Source organism: Artibeus jamaicensis, unplaced genomic scaffold (assembly GCF_021234435.1).
Source record: "Artibeus jamaicensis isolate MK-2021 breed Jamaican fruit bat unplaced genomic scaffold, CSHL_Jam_final contig_525, whole genome shotgun sequence".
NCBI classification, from domain to species: domain Eukaryota; kingdom Metazoa; phylum Chordata; class Mammalia; order Chiroptera; family Phyllostomidae; genus Artibeus; species Artibeus jamaicensis.
Window position 1 is genome coordinate 10,914,409 of NW_026521874.1, and position 23,197 is coordinate 10,937,605.

The 23,197-nt window shown below is 50.6% G+C and overlaps 1 protein-coding gene across 4 annotated transcripts in view; it reads left to right on the forward strand.

The window, feature by feature from the left end:
- Positions 1-23,197, forward strand: part of CABP1 (calcium binding protein 1) — a 48,954-nt gene that overhangs the window by 12,122 nt on the left and 13,635 nt on the right. For 2 of the 4 annotated variants that reach the window (XM_037156233.2, XM_037156234.2), the window contains exon 1: positions 15,543-16,267. The exons of 1 other annotated variant lie outside the window; for it this stretch is intronic. In XM_037156233.2, the coding sequence (XP_037012128.2) occupies positions 15,623-16,267 (645 nt within the window). In that variant the 5' untranslated portion in view covers positions 15,543-15,622. Of the gene's footprint in view, positions 1-14,694; positions 14,837-15,542; positions 16,268-23,197 lie in introns of those variants that run through there. One more of the 4 variants, XM_037156236.2, reaches the window with a different exon arrangement.

Consider the following 23,197-nt stretch of genomic DNA (forward strand, 5'->3'; position numbering starts at 1 on the left):
TGGTTCCAGTGCCTACTTAGCCTGGGGCTCTCAGCTGACTAGGTGAGTTTGAACCTGGGAAGTCTTCCAGGAGGAAGCAGCTTTTGAGTAGAGACCGGGAATTTGAGGAGTTAAGCAGTTTCCTTCAGCCCCCAGTGATTAATGACGGCCACTGTTTATCAAGCACATTCTCTGTGTCACCCACAGTAGTGAGCACACGGGGTTCCCCCAGGGCAGCCTGCGAGGGGGAGCTGCATTGAAATGCAGACCCGCCTTGTGGATGGCTGCCTTATACTGCCTTTCCAAGTGTAGTTCCAGGTTAGGGTTGGGCTCGCTCTTCTCCATATTCCATCTTCCCTGCCTTTCTTCTTCCAGGGACATCTGAACAGGACTAGAGGGTGACAGAAGGATAGGCAAAGCCTTGACTTGGGACACACAGAGCATTGCAAAGGACTCTTCGATTCTTAGCCTTCTGGGTGGGTCGTTCCAGCTTAGCTGAGACCTGGGCCCCTGGAGGGGCACCTTCACAGCGCCGCCGCCCCCCAAACCCCCCTCTCCCCGTGTTTTCCTTAGCCCCTCTAGCGCAGCGGGCCGAGCTGGGATCTGCGGGGAAAGGAGCAGGATTTCGGCTAAATATAAACCAGGCTGTTCCAGTTTCCAAATAGAACAAAGGAGCAGGGTGTTAAGTTGATTCTTATAAATAAAGAGAGAGGGAGTGAGAGAATATTTTTTCGAGATGTTTAATAAAATCGTCTTGTTAAAGGCAGGAAAATCACCGGGCGGCGGTGGGAGGGTTTGGAGGAGGACGGGGAGAGAGGATGCGGAATGCTGCCTCCTTCCTGCGTGGAGACTTGCCGAAGTCCTCATTGTGCTGGGGCCAGAAGGAGCGGCTGGGGCTGAGAGGGGCCACCGGGTAGGGCTGGGGCAGGAGGGTCCCGAGGACGAGGAGGACAGGAAGGAACGTAAACATCACATAGTTTCTGAGTATTGAGCGCCCACTGTATGCCAGTCCTATGCCAGATCGATGGTGCGTCTCACCAAATGCCCACAGCTATGGGGTTGGGATTCCCATCACTGGGTGCTCTGGGATCTAGCCCCTGCCCCCCTCACTGACCTCAACTCCTCCCTGTCTCCCTCCGCTCTCTCCACTCCCAGAACTCCATCTCCACACACCAAACTCCTTCTCTTCTCCAGGCCTAAGTGCCTGCTCATCATTCAGGTCTCAGAAAAAGAGTCGCTTTCCCCCTGAGCACTGTATCTCAAAGGGAACTGCCCCCCACCTCCCCCTACCCCCCACCCCATGATGGTCCCATTACCACGTTCCATTTTCCTCATTAACATATCACTCCTGAAATTATTTGCTTGCCTATTATGTCTCTCCCCTCCCTCCACCGAAGCGAAAGCCCCGTGAAGGCAGAGGTTCTGTCTCTGACCCACTGCAGTGGTGCCAGGGGCTACAGCAGAGCCTGGTGCACGGGAGACATTGCTAAACTTGTGTTTGCTAAATGAATGGAGAAGTGAGTGAGAGTCTAAGAACTGAACTTAGCTAAGGGAGGACAAAGCCAGGAGCGAGCCCAGATTTACCTGACCCCCAAACACGTGCCCTTTCTGGTATTTTATGAGGCTGCCAGCATGGTGGAGGGGGGAACTCAAGGGAATCTTTCTAGAACCTCGGTGTTTGGGGGGGATGACCACATACAACCCTGGAGGATCAGAGGGTGTCAGGGAAGCCAAAATGTCACCATCACCTTCATCCTTAAAACAATGTAAATCTTATTAAACAGAGCTTCTTTGGGGGAGCCACGCGATAGAGCTTTCTAGTCAGTGTCCCTCAAAGGATGGTAGCTTCGGGGAGGTGACAGAGGGCTTCTCACCTTAGGAGCTGGAAGGGATGGCTAGAGGACGCAGTTTCCTGTGCCCCTGCCTGCCTGTCCCCCTTCCCCCACCCACCTTTACTTTTTCATGTCCACTCACAGCGGCACGTCAGGGGTGGGGTGGGCTGGGAGCAGCGGCTGTACATATCCCCGGGGCCTCAGGGGACATTGTTAGTCCTTTCTGCTGCCATGAGATTCTGCCTCCCTGGGTGCCGTATGGCCTTGGACGACTCACCTGGCTGTCTTCAAGTCTGTTTCTTCCTGCATAAGATGAAGAGAAAGAAATTTGCTTGTCTCTAACGATGAAAGATACTGCATTATATATCAGGAACCCATACTTCAAGCACGTGGTAGACAATCAGTAGAATAGAAGAAAGATGTCATTTTCTTATCACTCTTCTTTGGACTATAATCGAGTACAGGAACTATCACACCATTAATTGAACAGTTACCTAATGCTAGGCTCTGGGCTAAGCACTCTATGAGGGGCGTCTCGTTGAATCCCCATTCTAATTAATTCTACATGAAGTAGGTACTGTCGTTGCAATCCTGCCCATTATTATGAATGGGGAAAATGGGGCTCCCAGGTGTGAAGTCACTTGTTCAAGGTCACACAGCCAGGAAGTGGCAGATTTGGGACTGAAATCCAGGTAGGCCTAATGCAGATCTTGGGCTTTTGAATATTAACACAATCCTGCCTCTTAGAACTGAGGGACCACAGGGCTTCCTGGTGCTCCGAGGGAGAGCCTGGGATAAAGGGGGAGTGACAAGGCCAGAGAGGGTCGTGGTGAAAAGCAGAGGCCCAGCTTTAAGTAAGAGGCCAGCAAGGGCGTCCGGGGTGGAGTGGTGTGTGTGGGGGGAGGGAAGTCGCAGTCTTGGGGGCTGTGGCTCTGAGCTTCTGACTCATTCAGATGGAGCAGCTCGATTCCCAGCTCCTGGAGACGCTATTTATAACCTGCAGGTTCCAGCAGCCTTCTGAGCAGGAAGCTCTGCAGGTACCTGGGCCTTCTCCCTGGGTGAGGAAGGGCAGGGAAGTGATGGGAGGAGACCATGGCTGAGCCTCATTTCACCTGGCTCTGGACTCTCCAATCAGCACAAAATTCACTGCCCTGTGGCTCACTCTGGGCGTGTCCAGCTTGTTATCAGCCCAGTGCCTCACACCCGAGAGGCTTGTATGACCGAATGAATGAGTGAATGAATGGCAGTAACTTCAGGCCTTTTTATTGGGTCAGATCATGTCATTTCTCCACCCCCAAACTCTCCAGTGGTTCCTCATCAGATTGGAAGTGAAGGCCAAGGTCCTTGCAGAGGCCAACAAAGCACATACACGTTCTGGCTCTGTTCCTTCTTAACTCCCACCTCCTTGTTCACTTCAGTGGCCTCCTGCCTTAGGGCCTGTGCCCTGTCCCCTCCTCCTGTGACACTGCCCTGTCCGTAGACACTGCCCTGTCCGTAGACACCGCCATGTCTTCCTCCCTCCCCTCCTTCAGGTCTTTGCTTAAATGCTAACTTCTCAGCGAGGCCTTCCTTGATTGTTCTACTTATTCCACCCATTCATTCTACTCCTTGTGCCCTTCCCTCTTTAATTTTTCTCCATGGCACTTGCCATCATTTAACAGACTATATATATTCCTAATTTACTGTTTTACAGTAGTCCCTCCTTATCCACAGGGGATCCATTCCAAGACCCCCAGTGGATACCTAAAACCGCAAACAGTACCAAGCCCCATACACACTGTTTTTTCTTACATGGACCAAACAATGATAAAGTATAGAGTTTCTCTGGCATATGTAAATTGCCAGCATCACTACTCTTATGCTTTGAGGCCATAACTGGGTAAAATAGGGTGACTTGAACACAAGCACTGTGGTCCCACAACAAGTGTGGACCTGATAACCGAGGTGCCTACTAAGTGACTACTGGGTGGGGAACATCTGCAGCATGGACTCACTGGACAAAGGGGTGGTTCGCATCCTGGGTGGGTCGGGGCAGGACGGCAGGAGATTTCATCACCCTACTCAGTTTTTAAACTTATAAGTTGTTTATTTCTGAACTTTTTTTCCATCTAATATTTTCTGACTCCAGCTGACCATGACTTCACTGGGATTTTCACGGACTTGCAGTGTGACCTTGGACAGCTGACCTCACCTCTCTAGGCCTTAGTTAGTCTACTGGACTCAGTGACCTCTCAGTTTGGACAGTCTTAGGGTTCTCTCCCTTTGCTTTAGCTCCTAATATTTTTTTCTACAACCTTTGCTAAGAGGAGAGCTGGCCAAGGCCTGGCTTGATATTTTTCTCCCAGACTAGACTTCTCTGTGCAGTGTTCAAGCCACTCTTATATCTATGTTAGGGGCTTTGAGCAGATGCATTTCTGTGAATGAATCTCTCCGTGTGTTTGAGAAGCTGGCTGAGATGGGGCATTCGGCAAAATGTCAGCATTGGTCCTATTTCTGTCTTCTTGCTTCTTTTGTTTTCAATGAAGCAAAAAGAAGCAATTTCCAAGGGCATGGCAGACCCTCCTCTAATAGATGGAAACATTCACTGCTCTGGAGACACAAAGGAAGAGCTTGTTGGCTGTGAATCCTCATACCTGTGGCAAGCTGCTTCCACTTCCGCAGGAGCCAGCTGTGAGAAACCCACAACAGAGCTGCCCACCTTTCCACGAGGGAAGCCCACAGGAGAACTGCAGGCTTTCACCAGGATGCCAGGGCCGTTTTTAGATCTCATCTGCTCTTAATGGGAAATGGGTCCAAACTTGTCCAGGTTTTATAGCAGCCTGTGGTGCGTCTTTCTCTGTCACCTCCTTCAGGTCTTCGCTCAAATGCTAGCTTCTCAGTGAGGTCTTCCCTGACCATTCTACTTAAAATTACACCCAAACAATACACTCCTCTTTCCTTTCCCTGCTTAATGTTTCTCCATGACCTTTGCCATCACCTAACATGTAATGTATATTATTAATGGGCTGTGGAGTTTATTAGCATGCTCACACACTATTTAATCACACGACCTCATCTGTTTTGGCACACCCTAGCCCTGCCTAACCTGGCATCAGCAAAGCATCACCACGTTTTTGTTAGAATCAATTTTCATAACTATTGGGCAGCAAGCAATGCTGTCATTTTAGAGATGATGAAACTGAGGCTTACTGGTGACGAGACTTACCCTAAAGTCACACAGCCAGGACATGAATCCAGGCAAGCAGCTATCTCTGAGTTACTAGGGAAGGAGAGAGGAAACTCCTTTCAGGGGCAGCCATATTGTAGGGGAATAAACTTGACTTTTAAAAGATGAACATGGGCCTAATAGAGCTTGAGCATTTGGGAGCCCAGAGAAACTGGGTTCAAATCCCAGGACGGGCATTTCCTGTACCTTTGGACACGCGCTAAAAATGACAGGCACCCCTGTTTTCCCACCTGTAAAATGCACTTATCAAGCCCTCAACTCTAAGCCACTGGCAGTATTCTGAGAGATACATCACTCCAACGCCTGCCACTAGTCGATTCTCAATACATCCCAAGCCCAACCTGTGACCTCCAGAAAGAATCCTGCTCTCATCCCCACTTGGCCTCCTGCCTTGGAGCGGCCCAGATCGAAATGCGCAGCTGCAACGGCCAAAGTCCAGCGGGGAGAGCACGTGGTAAGTAACTGCTCATGCGCAACCGCTGCAAGTCACGTGACCCCAGGCCGCGCAGCCGTTTGGTGCGAGGCTGGCGGGACGATCTGCTCGCTTTGTCCGTGGGATTGCTTTGTTGTCACGTGGGCTGGAGCGCTTAGGTAGGCACCTGAGGTGAGAGACAGATGCGAAAACCTTCTAGAATCCCTAACGAGGCTCCTTCAGCTTTTCCGTTTCTTGAGGGAGGGTCCGCTGGGCCCCGGCCACCGAAGGAAACCCAACCGAGGAAATGGCCAAAATGGCCACCGCCAGGCCGGGCAGCCCTTGCTCGTTTGCTCAGAGAAGTGTCAGGCACTGGGGATTGAGGGACTCAACAGGCCCAGCTGGAGGAACAGACGTTCCTGAGCTAGTGTAAACCGAGCACAGACTGGAGGGCTGAGTCTGAGTTAGGCTGGAGAAGAGGGGAGAGGAATCGCCTGCAGACAAATCTGGGAACAGTGGGTGCGAAGTGGGAAGGAGCCTGGATGGTGGAGAGAACTGAGGCGGGAACGGTGGCCGTGTGAAGAATTTTGGACTTGAGCCTAAGAGCAGTGGGAAGCCATTGAAGCTGGGGAATAATGTATCTTTATAGTCCTGCGCTAAATAATATTTTTGCCTTCCTTTCTCAGACAAAAAAAAGAAAAGGATTTGAGTTCCACACCTGCCGTACTATATTTTTTTCAGAAGCAGAAAAGAAGGGAATGGTGGACTATGTATTTATGTGCAGGATTAAATATGCTAACAGATGCAAATTGCCTAGGATTCTATATGGGGTCTATAAATAGTAGTTCCCTTATCTTTTCTCTGAATTCCATTCCATAATTTCTGCTATTCCAGGAGCACTGGAGGAAACCAATCTCCCCTACAGACTGAAGAGAAATTTCATTTGAAGTGAGCTAGATGGATGAAAACTCGGGGTGGGTTCAAAGACCAAACGGTGACTAGTCTACAACATTATTATTCAGGTAGTGAGCTCCCCACAATCATACAACATATTTGATGTGTATTCACCTGTAAAGGAACACATTTACTGCATAAAACGAGGGTCCTTGCTGGTGCGGCTTGGTTGGTTGGAGCTTCGTCCTGTACACTGGAGACTGTGGGTTCTGTCCCCAGTCTGTGTGCATATGGGGGGGGGGGCAGCTGATCGATGTTTCTCTCTCTCTTTCTCTCCCTCCCCCTTCCTCTGTATCTAAAATTTAAAATAAAAAACTGTTTAAAAATTAAAAAAAAAACCCACAAGACCAAGGTTTACAAAGTCTGAGCCCATGTCTGTGTTGTCCCTCACAGGAAGACGACCACCTTTCTGGCCACAGAGTAGGCTTTTGAATATTTGTGGGATTGATTTAAATACTGGAATTTTTTTTTTTTTTTTAAATCTCAAGCCAGGGGCATCCGTTCTGCAGTTCTCTCTCTATAGTTGTTAACATGAATTTTGATGGCATGGAAAAGCTTGTTCTCTGGCTTATATTTAGCTCATACACACTCTACTGCACAATTATGTTGTAAAGAGGAATTAGGTTTTATCTTGAAGTTGTTATTATAGCCTTGGGTAAAGGTGAACATTAAGAATAACTATAAAGTAGTAGCATATCATATTATTAATTTTGCTCCTTTCCTTTTAAACTGTGGTTGCAGGGTGGGATCAGACCGACGCATGTGGTAGGTGTTACCAGTTAGGGTTTGTATAAGAAAACAGATGGCGTGCTCAAGTTGGAGCATTAGAGGAGGGTCTAATAAAGGGATTGTTTTTAGAGATTTGGGTAGGGTATAGGGAAACCATGGAGATAGTGTGGGACCCAGGGGGCTGGTGATAAATATCCAGGGTCTTCCCCAGTCCTAGATGAGCAAGTTGAAGGTTGAAAGAAATTACAGAACCCAGAGAGAGAACTGTTTTGTTCTCTTTCTCTCAAAGGAGAGGGCTGCTTGGAGAAGGAGCTGAGACCTTTTATCAGAAGGCACAACCACCCTGAGGCGATCTGGCAGGGAGAGAGCTGGGAGAATGAATAAGTACTTGAAGCTCATTCTCCTCCTGCTCTGCAGTTCCTGCTGCTGCCTCCCATCATGGAGGCTGGAGGGCCAAGGAGCCGGTCCACACAGTGCAGAGGGGTTTTGATGGGTTAGCACCCCAGGGTAAAAAGCAGGGTGGGTGGAAACTGGATCTAGAGGGGCACGTGAAAAATCTCTGGTACAGTAGGCTTCATTTCCATGTTGAATGAAGACCTGACATTTAAATCTCGGTATGGTAATAAGACAATGAAACCTTCAGGAATGCCACTGTGGGGGCAGCTTCAGGGTTATCATGGGTTCACTCTGCAGATCTGCTGGACATACTATGAAAAGTATTGCACTAGGCATTTTGAGGGAAGCCTATCAGTGAAAAAATGTAGAAATGTAGCGCATCTCTTCCCTGATGCATGTATCTTTAGGAACACATCGCCACTCCATCAAAGTACCCGCTTAGTGCTCTAAATAGTAAATGTCACCCCAGTGGTCTCAAAATCAGAGGCTGTTCCCCTAGAAGCAGGAGAGTTCTGTTCAGGCAGTGCACACAGGATCTGAATCTTGTTTATGACTGGCAGCTGGTCGTTAGGTTCCTTGCCGTGTTGATACCTTTACGGTGGTGGTTGAATAGTCATTTTCCAGGCAGGGAGAAGAGAATAGGGTTTATCAGTGCAACTCTGGGAATTGGACTCACTCGCGTGAATGGAGACGATTGTGGTCTCCCATAGTCAGAATCTGTGGAACCATGCTCCTTAATGAAGTTCTCTTGGAAGAGGAGGGAACGAGTCACCTTTAGTGACACGACTCTGACAAGCAAATCAATTTGTTCCATTTGTTTCCTCTTTGAAAACAGCAATCCTCGAGCGTTACATAATCTCATCTTCATGCCTCGCTGGTTTGTTCTGTCCTCCTGAGGAATCGGCAGATGGTGCCAATGCGGAGACCCGCGCACACGCCTCGCAGGCCTCCTGGTAACAGGAGGTTGCTCACAGTGCCTGTCTCTTTGCTGTGGGGTCCCTTGCTGGCACTTGTTCCCAGGATCAGCTTGCTCTTTAGCATTCCTCAGACACCACTGGCTTCTTGCCTTGGGCTCTCAATCCAAGATTAATTGGAAAGGCTGAAAGCGGATGAAAAGAGAACAGAAAGTGAAGTTGAAAGGGCAGAGAATTCACCACATCTTTTCCAAAAGCCTTCCTCCATTAAAGGCTGAGTGTCTCTCGGAGAGCATAGCTCCAGACCTCCAATGTCCTCATCCCGCCAGTCCCCCCTGTGCATCCTTGTTGCTGGGTTACACGTAGTCTGGGGACAGGGCTGGAAGAGTGGAGCTCTGCTTGCAAAGGTCTCCGAGTTTCTCTCACAGTGAGTCACAGACCTGCACAGCCCTGATTGTTCCCCGGGCAGGGAAGTTGCCTGGAACCCACCTCCAAGTCAGTGACATCGCTCTCGATAAAGGAAAATCATCTCAGAATTCCGCAAAGTGAGGCGTTGCCCAGCAAGGCCCTGTTAGCCAGAACTATGATGTATAGATGTCGCCTATTCCTCTCCTCTAAAAACCCCAAAATGGCAGCTTCCAAGGAAGCAGAGGCTCTGCAGAGATCCTGTGTTGGGTTTACTTCTGACACCTTGGGCTGGAAATCAGCTGACAGTGCTGTGGTGTTGCCTTCTAGTTGGAGTATTGCAGTACTTCCGAGTCGGTAAAGTAGTTGCTCCCAAGTGCTTCTCATCTCTCTGCTAGGTCTGCTGAGAGGGTCTTATTTTAGGTAATTTCATGAATAGTTATACCTTTCCCTGCAGCAACATGAGCTTCCTTTTCTGAACCTGTTTTGTTTCCAACCCAGGGGTTCCGGGAGGTCTGCTTGGTGCAGGACCAGGCACAGTGCCAAGTGCCACAGATGTAACCACCCTGCTCACAGACTGCACTGTTGGTTGGCTCCGGTTTTGGATGGAACCCCCAGGCAATGAAAACATAGAACCTTCCTGCCTGTGGCAAAAACATGCCTGGTCCTTAAAGGTCACATGTACCTTTATGCTAAGCTGGCCATTCGGCACCCAGGTTGTACAACAGAAACGATCTGTCTGAAGGGAAAAACAATCCAAGTCGTGTAGAATCTTCTTTCAATCCACTTTCCAAGCACAGGGGACTAATTTCTATAAAACCAAGAATGTTTTGCTTCTTTTAAGCTTTTTATTATTTATTTACTTATTTTTAGAGAGCGTGGAAGGGAGAAAGAAAGGGAGAGAAACATCGATGTGTGAGAAACACAGGTTTTTCTCTCACATGCCCCCAGTCAAGGGCCTTGGGGGTTCCTGACCAGGAATTGAACCAGGGACCTTTTGGTTTATAGGACGCCCGATCCACTGAGCGACACCAGTCAGAATTGTTTTGCTGCTTTTAATTGGTTCCTCATTCACTGAATAGTAGTAAGTGAGCACCTACTGTGCTATTATGTGTCAGTCTCTGTGTTAGGTGCTGCAGGTCCAGTGGTGAGTAAAACAGACCCAGGCTCTGCTTTCATGGGACTTTCAGTCTAGTGGGGGAGGCAGATCGTAAAGGAGGCCACTGTGGTTAGAGTGTCATTAGGTCAACCCAACATGGGTTGCATTTCAGCTAATGGAAACTGCATGGATGTAATGGTGACTTCCGGGGTGTAGTATACTGACCTGTCACCCTCGCTAAAGGAAAATTGTCTCAGAACTCTGTAAAGTGAGGAGTCTCCCAGCAAGGCTCCCTCAGCGAGAACCATGATGTTGTACACTCCTCAAGTTCAGAGGCGGGGCTTGTGTATTACAGGAGTAATGGAAGGGGGGTGATCACTTCCTACAGCCATTCAAGGTCTCAGGCTGAGAACTGCTCTGGGTTGGGGAAGGACGGGGAGGAATATTCTGAACGAGAATGGTGGTGATGATATATGCTAGTATTTGGAGACCTGATAAGCTGTTTTTAAAATAAAATGGTAAATTCTGGCCAATTGGTCCATTGTAGAGGATAGGATTTACTTCATCTATGCTTTTCCTCTCTTTTGCCCTTGAAACCAGGGGACAAATACAGGGTTTGCTAGTTCAGGTGAGGGGTGCAAACCACACCCACAAAACCATGGACAGCTAATGGCCTGCATAGGAATTGGCTTCTGCAGTCTGGGCCTCACTGTCAGAGCCTTTACCCACTGAGTCTGGCCACTCTGTTTTGAAAAAGTGTAATTCATCTCCCTAAGACAGTACAGAGCACTTGGTTCTGCTTGTCAGTATTAATGATTTTTTTCTCTCTCTGTTCTGCTTGCTTAATTTTTCTTATCGCTGAGTTATGATTATACACAGTGACACGTCCCATCTCAGTGGAGAGTTCGGTTTTGACACATGTGTGTTACTGTTATCCACATCCCTTTTCACTCTATTTAAAGAATCTTAGAATCCTCTTAAGCGGCAAACATTTGGGTCCACAGGCAGATTCTGGAAAGGAATCCCCTGTTCAGTCTCCGGGCTGCCCCTGCCCCCATTTTCTTTTTTATCCAATCCTTTCCTGAGTTCCCCAATCACCAGAGGACTTAAAGCCATAAGAACATTGTGTAATCCCAGCTTTCTGAAACCTAACAGAGCGATTTTGTCATTTGAAAACAAGGGAGAGATTAGTGTGGAATTTGCTTCTGACAGCAGCAGGAAGGGGCCAGCTAGGCTGGAGACGTGACAGAGAATCGATTCAGGCACCGCCGTGGTCATGCCCCGGAGCCCGTCTCAGGACTCTAGGTGCGATGCCTGGCCCGAAAGGTCCGCTTTTAAAGCAGTTTGCCCCAGGGACGTGACATCATTAAACAGAGACTATTCATATTCAATGGGAGGCCCCTGTGCATTTGAAGAATTTTGTCCTTGGCCCTGTCTTACTCCTAGATGGATCCTCTCAGAGATGAGACGTAAAGACAGCTAAACACACTGTCCTCTCGGGACGGAGGTCGTCCGTGGCGCCAGGCCGTCTTTTCTGTGGTGTCCTTGTCTGCGGGGATGCCTTCGCCGCACTCCAGAACGGCTCTGCTTCTGCATAACTCTCACCCAGGGTTATACAGTCAAAGAATAACAACAGCATTAATTAATTAAATAATTGTTGATTATTATTATTTTTAAATATTTTATTTATTTATTTATTTATAGAGGGGAAGGGAAGGAGAGAGGGAGAGAAATATCAGTGTCTGGTTGCCTCTTGTGTGTCCCCTGCTGGGAACTGGCCTGCAACCCAGGCATGTGCCCTGACTGGGACTCGAACCGTGGCTGCTTGGTTCCCAGGCCCGCGCTCAAGCCACTGAGCTACACCAGCCAGGTAATTACTAAATAATTAAATAATGCAGTAATTATAGTCCCATTATATCTTATAGACAGGCAAGCCATTCTCATTTCCACACCTAGGACTTCCTACATCTTAATGATGGTATGTTAAAGTATTGCCTGTATCTTACCTCTCCACCAGACTTAAAATCCGTAAAGAAAGGCACTGTCTTGGCTGGTGTGGCTCACTGGATCAAGCACCAGCCTACAAACCGAAGGGTCACTGGTTCAGTTCCCAGTCAGGGCACATGCCTGGGTTGCAGGCCAGGTCCCCAGTTGGGGGTGTGCAGGAGGCAGCCAGTCGATGTTTCTCTAACACATGGATGTTTCTTTTCCTCTTTCTCCTTGTTCCCTCTCTCTAAAAATAAATGAATAAAATCTTTAAAAAAAAAAAGAAAGGCCCTATATTTACTTATGTGTTACTCTGCTCCCAATGCGTACCACGTGGTGGGTACTTAATCATCTTTGTTAAGTGAATGTGCCTCATTTCCTCATTGGTTTTGTCTTCGCTGTCCTTCTAGTCTACTCCATAATGAATCAGCATTTTCAGAAATGCAGTTCTGCTCAGGTCCTGTACACACTCATAAAACCTTCAAGGACTCTCTCATCTGTGGAATAAAGGACGCACTCCTGAATGTCTCCTTCAAGATCCTTCACAGTCTGGTTCCAACCACCTTTTGGGCCTGTCTTCCAGCCCTCACCACCCCTCCCCCTGAACCACTTAATGATTCCCAAACACATCCTGCAGTTTCGCACTCCCAAGCCGTCACTTAGTCTGTCCCCTCCGCCTGCAATGACCTTCCTTTTGCCTTCCGTATTCTTCTGGTGGAGTTTCATTTCTCCTTCAAAATGCAGCGCAAAAGTCACCTCTAAGCCTTGTCCACTCCACCAAAGGACCTGCTTTGGTGATTCTCTAACTTCGCATGTCGTTCCCATGACGTCATGGTGGGTTTTATTTTTATTATTGTGGCTGCAAGTTCCTTGAAAGCAGGGACTGAGTCTTACTGAAATTCTCTGAATAGCTCCCAAAGCTGATCACTTCTCTCCACCCCCTTCCCCTATCACTCGGGTCCAAGCCGTCACCCTGCCTCACCTGTTCCATGTGACAGCACCTGACTGGCTGGCTCCACATGGCCACGCTGCCATCCAACAGTGGACTTGCTGCAGAGCAGCCAGTGATCCTTTAACAGTGTAAACAACCGTGTGCCGCTGCTCTAGCACAGACCCGCTCCCGGCTTCCCTTCAGACTGGGGAGAAAAACAAGGCCCTGGGCCGTCTGGCCCCGCCTTCCTCCCCAGTCTCACCTCTCCTACTCTGCCCCCTCGTTCCCTGCGTCCCCACTTGTCTCTCTGCTTCTCCTCAGATGGGCCCACATGTTCCCTCCTCAGGACTTCTGAACTGGAAGCTCTTTCCCCGGGTGTGCTGGGCTCGCCCCGTCCTTCCACCGTGGTCTCTGCTCAAATGTCCCCTTCTCGGAAAGGCCATCCCTAGTCACCCTCTACAGTAGCCTCTCCATCAGGCCCTCTCTCACCTGCTTCGTTTCTCATCACAGCACCGCCTGCCACCAGTTTGTCACCCCTACTTTCCCATGTGTTCATGCAGTTGTGTATTTGTTGCTGAGGACGGAAACTCTTGTTCAGTATCACGCCCCTGGTAACCAGGACAGCGCCTGACAAATAACTCAAGCATCTGCTGGATGAATGGATAAATCTTTGTATCCCCGGTATCTAACAGAGTGCCTAGTTTAGAACCATTTGTTAAGTGAGTGGCCGCATGAATGCGTTTTACAGATGAAGCAGAATCTTGGCCCATGCCCAGGAGTGCCCAGGCTCTGCGTACACGCGTGTCGCCCGTTTGTTCCATGAACATGATCTTGATTCGTTTTCTCTAATTTCATAGCTGACGGAACCAGGTTCTTTACTTTTGCAGGAACTGGTTGCTGACAGAGGTCTTGCCCAAGAATATTTAGGGAATTTCAGAAAGATAACCCCCAGTGGCACAGCAGGGATTTGCAGTACCCTGCAGCCCACTGTCTCTCAGCAGCCCCTGAGGGATTCTGATAAGGGACCTTGTGCATTGTGGTTGATCCTGCCGAACGCCGATTATGATTATTCTGGGGCTGGAACATGTGAGCTACTGATTGACCCCACACTCTGAGAGGGTGGATCCTTTGGGGCATCCAACCCAGAACGGCTATGACTGAGGCTCAGCACAAAATCGTTAATTACTTAAAACCTTTTATTTGTTTGTTTGTTTATTTTTTTTGCTCACCACTCTTTTGTGTTACTGTTTATGTATTTACTGTGTGGCCCAAGAGAACTATCTTCCAGTGTGGCCGGGAGATGCCAAAAGGCCGGCCACCCTGCCCTTCCTGTCCGAGTAGACACTGCGACGAGGCTGCGGGGTGGCGGCAGCACAGACTGCCTGGTAGTTTGTGTGCTGGGCGCCTGAGTGGGTGTGAAATGGCAGTGCAGCCTGAGGGTCGGGAAGCTGGGGAGCGATGTGCCGCACTACCCTTGTTCACTTTGGCCTCGGGCAGTGGCTTTCTTCCCCCCTCCTGTTTTTCTGAAATCCTCATTTCTAGGTGTATAAAAGCAGCAGGCAGTGCAGAGAAGGGTGAGCGCTTGGCATGAGTACAGTGCCTATTGGCCCTCAGACCAATGTCCCCAGGTCACCAGTCCTACTGCTGAGGCTGAATGGTCACCAGTCTTGCCCTATTCTCATGCATGGCCAGAGACCAAAACAAGGAGAGGCTGGGAAGGTCTTTTCCCTTCCAATCACACACCCTTCCAATCCCAAGTATCCTTTACTAAACAACAGTGGAAGGTGGGGCCTCCTTCGTGCAGAGGGGAGGGAACTAGCTTAGCTGCATGTGGGTCTCGTCCGAGCACGGGGCCAGGCCTTCTATGTGTGCGGCGTCATCAAACGTTACCCAGAAGATGTTGCTGTCCGTATTTCACAGATGACGTAAACAGGTTCCGAGAGGTTGAATGCGTTTGCCAAGTGACCCAGATGGTAAGTGGCAGAGCTGGGATTTGAGACTTAGTCCAAGCTTGTGTGTCTCCCTGGCTGTCTACCAAGAGCAAATTCTCTAACATCTGGAAGGGCATAAGGTGAGGGGGCACAAGAGCGGAAGGGGCAACAAATGGGTCCTACCTGAGACTTGATTATCACCAGGCCCTGCAAATCCAGGTTAATCGGATGCCACCTGGCTTCTCTTCTGAGAACTGAAAATTCTGTGGCTGATTTACCAGGGTCATCCTGGTCCCCCAGCATGGTCCTGGGGCTGGATGGAGTGCGCACAGAGTGGAACCCATCCTCTCAGCAGTGTCCTTGGACGTCATTCTGGCTCCTGTGACTGTGCGCAGTGCTGTCATTGAGTGCCTTCATCCTCCTTGGGTCTTTAGTGTACTGCACCCCTCTCATTCTCAGTTTCGAAGTTGTATCCCCTGGGAGTAACCCCCGCCTGGAGGTTCCAGAGGTTCTGGGTTCCTGTGGGAGCCTCCAGGCGTATTATGGGCTAGTTCCGGCGATACCAAGGACTGGACGTCTTTGGGGCTCTTCGCCAACCCCTTCCCTTGCGCTCCTAGCTCTGTGCCGCAGCGCCCCCTCAGCCACCAGGGGCCGCCCTGAAGCGGGCCTCCTCGAGCCTGGGGCGGGGAAAGGGGCGGGGCACAGCGATACCTGGGCGGCCCTGGAGCCGGGGGTGGGCTCTCCGGGGACAGCCTGCAGACCCCCCCAGATCCGCACTGCCAGGCGCCTAGGAGCTCAGGGCTCCGGGCACAGAGGCTGCACTGTCACATGGGCGGCGGCGACGGGGCCGCATTTAAGCGGCCGGGGTACGGTGCCCGCCTCCAGCGTGTCCTCGGGCTTGGCTCCCGCCAGGCTCCCCGCTCTTTGCCAGCTCGGGGCCCCGCTCGCCGTACCGCGCCTCCTGCGCCCGGCCATGCGAGCGCGGGCCCCGCCGCGATGAGCTCGCACATCGCCAAAAGCGAGTCCAAGACGTCGCTGCTGAAGGCGGCGGCGACGAGCGGGGGCAGCCGGGTTCCCCGCCACGGCCCTGCTCGGGAGACAGGGCTGCCTAGCCGCCGGCTGCCCAATACCTGCCCTGGCACGCCGCTGCCGTCCGGGGACCCCAGTTCACGGAGGCCCCTGTGCTGGCCGGCGCCGCGAGAGGAGGGTGTGCGGGGGAGCAGGCGCGGGCTCCCCCAGGCACACTGCAGGCCCCGAGAGGCGCTGCCGGCAGTGGCGTCCCGACCTTCGCCCTCATCCCCGCTGCCGCTGGCCCGCGGGCGGGATAGGGAGGAACGGGGGCTGTCTCCGGAGCTCGGTGTCCGTTGCTCGCAGCGAGCCCCGGGTCGCGGGGTCTCCGCTCCAGTTGCCGCGTCCGAGGCAGACCCGTTCCTCCACCGGCTGCACCCCATGCTCAGCTCCGCCTTCGGCCAGGTAAGGGCCGCGCCTCCCGTCCGCGCTCGCTGGAGAAGCGCTCGGGACCCTGCCGCGACTGCGCAGCCACAACCTTCCTCCTGCTGCCCGCGGCCCCCAGTCACGCTTTGCTAGTTCTCCTGCAGCTACGAGCCGTTTCCCGCTGTACTCCTCCCCCGGTGCCTGATTCAGCACCCTGTGCGCTGTCCACGCTCCGGGCCTCTTTTGGATGAGACACCACCGCGTAGCCTCTCCAACCTGCCACAATGGGCCTGTTCTGGAAGGGATGACCTCCACATGTCGCCTGGAGATTTGCAGGGGTCAAGGAGGGGAGCTCTGATGAGGTAGCACCAAACCCACTTTTCTGGACTCTGGCCAAGACCACCAGTGAGGGCTTAAGAGAACAGTGGGTCAGGAGCCTTGGGGTCAAGAGTGGGGCACCTCGGGGTGCACGGCCTTGCTAGGGGATGATGCACCCTAGCCATTGCCTGTGGTTGCCACAAAGACTGGGAAAGTTAGTAGAGCTAAAATATGAGAAGAGTCTGGGTAAGCATGGAGGGGCTGTGCAGAGCTGTTGCTCACCCTGGAACTTTGGGGTGTTTAGGATGTTAGTGCTTCAGGGGGGACATTAGGATGGCAGGTGGGCAGTGTGAGTTGGAGGGTGGGGAATTATATCCTGAGACTCCCAGCGTGAGCTGGTGTGCATTCTAGGGTCGGAAAGGTGACTAAGGGGTGTCCAGTGGCTCCCGTGGCTTCCTCTAGGCCTTTTTCTCAAGGGTGCCAGGCAGCTGGACATCTGCCCTTTACAAAGAGCCCTAATCCAGTTTTGGGGTGTGCTGCTGCTGGGGGGAGAGGCCCAACAGAAAGGAACCTGTGCACTTCTGAGCAAAGCCAGGATGTCCTTTAGTTCTGAACCCATAATTAAATCAAACTCACTGACACAGCGTTGAAACGGTTCTGCTGCAGCCAGGGAGGGGTGTGGTGCAGAGGTCTGGTCAGCCGGTTTGCACGGTGTGTAGTGGAAAGTGGGGGGTGGGGGCTGAGTCTTCCTGTGTAAAGAATCTGTTTTAAGCTCCTGGCTTGCTGTGCTAGATCAGAATTCCAAGGAGGCCGTGTGTGTTTTGCCTCAGATCTGCACATTGCTCTCCAAAATACTACTTCGCAGTGGCTGATGCCAGTGGAGGTCTGACATGAAGGCAGCTACACATGGAGTTGGGTCGCACAGGGTTGCTGTGGTGGTGTGACGGGCCACCAGCGTGTGGCTTTGTTCTTGCGGGGAGCCCTCGTTAGCCGAGTTTGCTGGAAACCGTTCTCCAGCACAGAGATTTGGATGCAGAGCTGTGAGAGTTCGTGTGGCAACACAGTGAGGGAGAGGTTCGCCGCGGTGACTGATGTAGTGCTGGGGAGGAGTGGGGTGCAGGGTGTCGGGGCATTGCTCAAGCAGGGGCTTGGCTTAGGGAGACAGCAGTGAACAGAGAGCTGGGGTGCTGGATGTCTTGGAGCTTGCATTTCAGCAGTTTGGAGGGTAGGTTATGGATCCAGAACCTCACACTTTCTGGTTATTTTGTTTGCCAGTGACTTGACTTCATTTCTGGAAAAAGAGCCCTTTCCTTCCGGTCTTGCAAAATTTGTCTACATGGGCTCTTTGTGGGCTCAGAGTTACTCAGCTACCTGCTTTTCTTCCTACTTCTACTTTCTCAGTCATTAAATGAAGAATATTCTCCAGCCCAATGTTCCGAAATGTCACCAGAGTCATCTGAGTCAGGAAGAGCTGGAAGGTCCCATCAAATATTTACTACCTCCTTCTGGAGGCTCTTGCCGTGGGAGTGGCAGAGTTTTCCTTTAAAGCGCTGGTACATACACAGCTGGCTTCCTGCTGATGGCTCTGAGGCATCTGCTTGAACATCCTGGGCAATAGCAACAAAACCTGGCCTGGGACTTTTGTGTTAGTCTCCTGGGACAGGGAGTAAGTCTTTCTTTCACTTCTCTTTGCTTTGAGATTTCTGTCCTTAGAGACAGGGTCAGGACCAAGAAAAGGGAAATGGGCTTTTGAATACAGAAACTTTCAGATAGGATTTGCCTAGGCAAAGTACAACCCTGGGGAAGCATATTTGTCATGTCTCCCAAGTTCACGTTAAGTGGTCATTTAACCTCCTTGAGCCTGTCTCTTTATCTGCACGGTAGGGACGATAATAGGACCTCACCAGGGTTGGGGGAGATTGAATGGGATAAGGGTGTATGTACAGAGCTTGGCCCAGTGCGTGGCTGAGATCCAAGGCTCCATCAGTGGTAGTTATTGTTGTTATTGCTGTTGTTAATTAACTACCAAGGGCCCTGTCAGGTCATTTTCCTTCTATTTGTGGCAGAGTCGGGGAGAGCCAGGGTTCCTGGGGACACTGAAGGTACCAAGATAGGCTCCAACGTTAGGGGGAAGAGGAATGAGGATTCTTCCAGTGACCTCACAGAGCATCCTTACTGCCTGCAGGGAGACAGTGTGGTTTTGAGGTTAAGCCTTTGGAGAGTGCAGGGCTGCAGGTTCCAGTCTCAGCTCTGTCATTGCCTATTGCTGTGACCTTGGGCCTCTTATTTTCTCTTTTGGTCTGTGTTCATCCAGGAACAAGATTGACAAAAACTACCTTGCAGAATTATTGCAAAGCTTCTACAAGATTAAGTATGTCAACTGGCCTGGCTCAGAGTGGGTGTTGGAAAGAGGGCAGCCTTCATTAACATTATTATTCTTGTTCATAGAGTAATTGTCTGAATGAGGGCCTGTACTTTGAAAGCTGTCTCTGAGCCAGGTGAGGAAGGCCATTAAAGGAAGGAGCCGAATGATGAAGGACTTTTCCTGGTACCCTCTTTGTGGCTAGCTATGGTCATGTCACCCAGCTGCTTAGAGAGCTGTGGTATCAGCAATTAACTCAGAATAAGAAGCACCCCATGTAGAGGAGACAAATTCGAATAAAGCCCACATCTTCCTCCTCCTCTTCTTCTTTTTTTATCTATAGACACATTTCTTTTAACTTAAGTCAGTTATTCCAATTCCTGAACTGTTCTGCACATAGTAGGATCACTAGGATCCTCTGTCCCAGTGAGTGAATCAGTGAATGAATGATTGATGTTTCCCACCTCTGTGCTGCAGCGGTTTCTTAGCTCCTACAGTATAGATGCGGGAGAGAGACTATGATGGTTTGGGTCCTAACAGATTTGGTTGCCCCAGGCCTGTGTTTCCAGGATGAGGGCCGCATAGCAGTCGCTTCAGCCAGCCAGCATCTCTCCCTACTGCTCTCAGAGAGGGCTGGGAGCCCCCACTACCTTTTCTCTGGGCCTGGGAAAGGAGACAGAGAAGGTCCGTTGGTGGTAAACATGTCATAGAAAGTCTCCCAGGGTGTCTGCATTTGCCTCTAGCTGTTTTGGGGAAGCAACAGAGGTACTTGAGACATTTGTCTAGAGCCCACTTAACAGTTGACAAAGTATCTTCTCGTTTTCTTATCTTCACAGCAACCTGTGAAGGTTAGCACTGTCTTCCTCCATTTTAGAGAGCGCAGGGAGACTCGAGAGGGGAAATGGCTGGTGCAGAGGTCACACAGGACCTCGGAGTGGTCCGCCCATCACTGAACCACCTGCTTGTGTCACACCTACTGGTTTGGTGGGAAGTCACTGAAACGTGTTTTGTATTTGTCAAAAACAACTGCAAAGTACCTCTCAAGTTATGACCCAGCTTTTTCTGAATGTCTTAACTCTGGGATGCCATCCAAGTTCAAATGCTGGCGATCGAACTGACCAGGGCCAGTGAAGGGCAGCCTCCCTCCTAATCAGGAATAATCAGCAACGGGTTTATCCTTCTATCCCTCTGATCCCATTATTCCATTCCAGAACTGAAAGTGTGGCTTCCAGGGGCCCAGGCGCTGCAGCCACAGTGAATAGGGGTGGGAAGGTAGGGCTGCCCCTTGTGCTGCGCTCCTTTGAGAAGCTCCCACCGGTCAGCCCTGTGAAAACTTTCCTAGTAAAGGTCAAGCCATCTGCCCCTCCCACATCGCCAGTTACCTCTGTCACTCAGGATTAGCAGTTCCCCACCTGCTGAGCCAAAAACTAACTTAGGCAAGCTCTAGGTTTGAATCCCTGAATCCCTTGCTGCCCTTAAGCCCCGTGCTAGGATCAGCATCAGTCATCTTCCCTCAGGAACGATGGGGTTTCTTTAAAGTACGTGACTCTTTTTATTAACAAATTAAGACCAGGAATTTATTATTTTAATCATGTTTTCAGGTGACAGAGGGCAGAAAGAATACCGTATTTAGAAAGCCTCTACTTAGCAGTGCTTCTCTGTCAGGTGCTGTGGTCTTCACCACAATCCTCCAAGATGCAAAGGTCAGATATTAGCTCCATGTTGTAATTAAGGAAACTGGGATTCAGGAAAATTGACTAATTTATGCAGGCCGTGTGGTTAGAAAATGGTAAACTGGATGTGAGAGTTTACCCCACATCCAGCCCTTGGGACTCCATATTTTACATCCTTATAATGTCACGTTAGCATTTACTGAGTGTCTGCTAAGTACCAAGGCATCATGTTGAGGGGTGTGATTTATTCTCTTATTCAGTTGTCCACACTCTCCATCACAAGCAGAACCTCTGACCTGTCTTCAAATATCTACATCTAAAGTGAGCAACGTTTTAAAGAGTGTGTCAGGGCAAAGTGCGTGACTTCTCCGCAGGAGAGGGCTCTTCTGCCTCTCGTTTCCAAGGACAAGCCGTTTCACAAGGTCGACAAGCAGGTGCTGTGCTGTGGGATGGCCTGCAGGGGGCAGGAGTCACCAGGTCCGTGTGGGTACCCTGCTAAGTGAATGGAGGCCCCACCTGGTCCTCTAAGACCAGTGCTGGGCAGGGGGAGCGGCGCCTTCTAGGTTCCTGGCACTGTGCCCAGCCTTTGCATGTGTTAACTCGTTATCTCCTCAGACAAGCCCTATGAGGGAAGGGTTATTAGAGTACCCATTTTTAAAAATATATTTTATTTATTTATTTTTTAGAGAGAGGGGAAGGGAAGGAGAAAGAGTGGGAGAGAAACATCAGTGTGTGGTAGCCTCTCATGTGTCCCCTACTGGGGACCTTGCCTGCAACCCAGGCATGTGCCCTGACTGGGAATCGAACCGGCGACCCTTTGCTTCATGGACCCGTGCTCAATCCACTGAGCTACACCAGCCAGGAGAGTACACATTTTATCAATAAAGAAACCCCGGGCTCAGAAAGATGAACAGGCCCTGGCTGGTGTGGCTCAGTGGATTGAGTGCCGGCCTGCTAACCAAAGGGTTGCTTGTTCGATTCCCACTCAAGGCACATGCCTGGGTTTGAGGCCAGGCCACCAGCAGAGGGTGTGCGAGAGGCAACCACACATTGATGTTTCTTTCTCCTTCCCTTCCCCTTTCTCTAAAAATCGGTATAATCTTTTAAAAAAGAGAGAAAGATAAAGATGACCAGGTCTTTAAGGTCACACAGTAGCTGCTAGGCAGCAGGGCAAGATTTGAACCCAAGTCTGACTCTGCATTCCAGGCTCTTAGGCTGTGGCAGTAGTTCTCAGCACTGGCTGCAGGGTAGGCTTACCTGCAGCAGCCAGCACCCCCAGCGCGTCTGGATCCCACCTGTGTACCTAATAAGTCTCTGGGGAAGCTGCCCGGTGAGCCTGGTCTGCAGCCGGCGCTGGGGAGGTCTGCGTTCCACTGCGCCTCCCGTTCGTGTGTCTGCCCGTGTAGTGAGCACGAACCGGGTTCCTCCCTGGAACCTGGCCCCTTCCCCTGGGGGGTCTCTCGTGAGCCCTGGCATTTCTTTCTTTTCTTCTTATTCTTTTTAAGTTTTTTTTTTTTTGCCTTTTTTAATTGAATTTATGAGGGTGACATTTGTTAATAAAATTATATAGGTTTTAGGGGTACAATTCTATAATGTGTCATCTGTGAGCTTTTCAAAAGAGCCTGCAGATGGGCAGTTTTCTAGCTTTGGGCTACAAGTCTTTCCTGATCCTCCTGAATTAAGTCACATTCTTAGAGTTGTTGTGTTCCCCTTTATAGTATTTGCCCGGTATGTAATTCAGTATATTCCTGGCTCTCTAATATCCCTTGCCTACCTGTGAGAATATAAGCTCCTTGAAACCAGTGACCGTGTTTGTCTTGTTCCCACATGTCCAGAGCCAGGCACAGTGCCCGGCACATAAATACGGGACATAATGATACTTCTTTCTTCCATTTGAATAATTAGTTATAGCGTACCTGCTGTGTGCCATGCACTTTGCCATGTACACTTTACAAGCAAGAGAGAGGAAACCCCATTTTCCAGGCAAGGAAACTGAAGCTCTGGAATGTGAGAAGTAAGAAGCCAGCCGAGACAGAACTCGACCCAGGCTTGCAGATCCTTCCCATTCACTTGAGTCCGTTGCCCTTCCTCATGACCCTGACCTGCAGCCCCCTCAGAGATGCTGCTTTGTGCTGTTTCCAAGGAACAGAGCTTTGAAGAAGGCCCTTAAGTTGGCTGCTTGCTCTTCCAACTCCTCAGTGTCTTCACCCCTTTTCTTCCCTTTAGGGGAAAACCACCCCCCAGGCTCCTCCCTCTGCCCCCAGGGACTGCCCCTCCTTCTCCACATCCCCTCCGGAGGTTTGGCCCAAACAAGGCTGCAGAATAACTAGCCCGACTAAACCATTCTGACGCTGACGATGTCCTCAGCAGCAGCACTGTCTTCAGGAGTTACCCGGGGACCATCTTCCCCAGCAACCTGAGAACAAACCTGCAGCGCCTTCTGGGCAGCGCCTCGGCTCTTCTGCCCTAAGAGGAGTTCTGACTAGCCGCCCAAAACTGGATGCAAAGTCCCTGGGAGAGAAGCCCTGGGGACTGAAAGCTCTTTCAGTGACTCCCATAAGGGTTGTTGCAACTGGGGCTGGGAAGAATTCAGCTTGCCAGCCTATCTCTGGTGCC